Source organism: Colobus angolensis, unplaced genomic scaffold (assembly GCF_000951035.1).
Source record: "Colobus angolensis palliatus isolate OR3802 unplaced genomic scaffold, Cang.pa_1.0 Scaffold18, whole genome shotgun sequence".
NCBI classification, from domain to species: Eukaryota; Metazoa; Chordata; class Mammalia; order Primates; family Cercopithecidae; genus Colobus; species Colobus angolensis.
In genome coordinates this window covers 7,002,447-7,004,683 of record NW_012114932.1, presented here as the reverse complement: position 1 = coordinate 7,004,683, position 2,237 = coordinate 7,002,447, and the positions used below count along the sequence as shown (strand labels likewise).

General features: G+C 49.6%; 1 protein-coding gene across 1 annotated transcript in view; it reads left to right on the top strand.

Annotated features, from left to right (window-relative positions):
* Positions 1 to 1,586: 1,586 nt before the first annotated feature.
* Positions 1,587 to 2,237, top strand: part of TMEM241 (transmembrane protein 241) — a 171,125-nt gene continuing 170,474 nt past the window's right edge. The window contains exon 1 of the mRNA XM_011939326.1: positions 1,587 to 1,765. Within this exon, the coding sequence (XP_011794716.1) occupies positions 1,694 to 1,765 (72 nt within the window). The 5' untranslated portion in view covers positions 1,587 to 1,693. The remainder of the gene's footprint in view (positions 1,766 to 2,237) is intronic.

The following is a 2,237-nucleotide window of genomic DNA, read 5'->3' as shown; positions in this document are numbered from 1 at the left end:
TAGCCAGGATGGTCTCGATCTCCTGACCTCGTGATCCGCCCGTCTCGGCCTCCCAAAGTGCTGGGATTACAGGCTTGAGCCACTGCGCCTGGCCTATTTTTTCCTTTTTAATAACCCCGTGTACTAGTCTGTTTTCACGCTGCTGATAAAGACTAACCCAAGACTTGGTAATTTATAAAGAAAAAGAGGCTTAATGGACTCACAGTTCCACGGGGCTGGGGAGGCTTCATAATCATGGTGGAAGGCAAAAGGCACGTCTTACATGGTGGCAACAAGAGAGAAAAAATGAGAGCCAAGCAAAGGAGGTTTCCCCTTATAAAACCATCAGATCTCGTGAGACTTATTCACTACCACGAGAAGAGTATGGGGGAAACTGCCCTCATGATTCAATTATCTGCCACCAGGTCCTTCCCATAACATGTGGGAATTATGGAAGCTACAATTCAAGATGAGATTTGGGGGTACAGACAAACCATACCATCCAGTCTCAGTAGAGAAAGCTATATCCATCAGTACAAGTGGTTTGAAGGAGTCTGTGGGAGAAAAGGGAGGGAAGGGGTGACCAGCCCACCTCTATCTCTGTATGCTGGTCCCCTCTGCAGACCAACCAGCAGGCCCAGTAAGAGACCTGTGGAAAATTGAGCAGAGGCAAAGGACTGCGATGAGACAGTGGTGGCTGGAGAGTGGCTTCAAGGGGACACGCCGAGGTCAGCCCTCCCTCAACGCTGGAGGGAGCAGAGAGAAAAAAGGCATGCCTCTGAAAAACAGACAAATTACATAAAGGTTGGTGTGTCGTTTCCCATCCACTGCTCCAGCACCGAGGGCCAGGAGGACTTTTGCTGTGGCTTAAGAGTGATGGTTTCCCTGTGTGTGGGTGTTTCTGAAAATCTGTGTGTTTCTACAGGCAGAGAACACTGGCATTTCTTGCTACTGTCTAAGTCCATCAATAGGTTTTCTTGCATGGTTTACTAATATTTGCTGGAAGCCTCATGAGTCCAATTTTCCACACTAGAGACTAGGAATAGGAATAGGAATAGCAATAGGAGCTATGCTTGAAACTCTACTTTGGGAAAGGATTCTTACTTTATAGAAATGTCAACGGAATGCAATGACTTTACTTAAATACAAAAAAATTTTAAAAACCTATACTAAATTCTAGTTCTTTCCTCCTTCACCTTCCCTCTTTTAAAAGAACATTTGTTGTTGTTACCTTTTTTGTGTCATTTGCCAAAGCGCTACAGACTCAATGGAGAAAATTGGGAAAATTCAGTGAAGCACGGGTAATATTTTGGTCTTATGGTATAGAGATAGCGATGAACATTTTTTTTTGAACAGTGATGGGGTATTGTGAACTGCGGTATGCTTTTTTCCTCTTCTGCCACTTTCTACTTTTTAAAAGAAGGATGACTGTCCGACCTTCTTGTACCGGTTGTCGCAGCCCAGGCCAGCCATGGTTGCAGACAGACTGCCGGCTGGGTGCCTCCCTGCCGGTCCCCAGGCTGCCGGGCCTTCGCCGGCGCGGCCCCTTTAAGGAGGCAGACGGCGGGGGCGGTCCCCGCGCTGACTGGCGGAGCTCGGAGCCACGTGGCCGTCTCCGGGCTGCAGCTGTTGCTGTTGCTGCTGCCGGGGTCGGGCTGCGGCCAGGGGGTTTGGGTAGGCACAGCTGGACCCCGGGAAGGGGACGAGTCGACAGATGTGCGTGAGGAGGTCCCTGGTCGGCCTCACCTTTTGTACCTGCTACCTGGCTTCTTACCTTACCAACAAGGTGAGGGGGCGGGCGCGGGAGGCAGTTTGCACGAGGGAGGTTTGAGTCGGATAATCTTCCCCTGACAAACGGAGCCTCCTCCAGCTTTTTACCTCATTCTTCCTAGTGGCGATGGAGAGCGAACCTCCTCCGCGTGTGGGATGCTCTTTTAGAAATAGGATTTGTCAGCTTGTACTGTCCCTGTTTCCTGCACTGTAAAGCATGGCACATCTCCAGGGAAACAGGATTTTTGGGCTGGCCACTTCCCGGGAACTTGGTGTGGGGCTGTGTGTGCTAGTTTTAAGAGCAAGCAAGCAATTGGCTCCTGCTCTCCCGGGGAGGAAGAGTCAGAAGAAATCTGACACATCCTGCCTTTTTTGTAAACACGTCCCTGTCCCAGAGCCCCGTGAGGTTCCAGAAGCCTTTAAATAGAAGAGATTAAGCCGTCTCCCCCTCGCACTGCTGATTCCCGAATCAATTTTTTTTTTTTTTT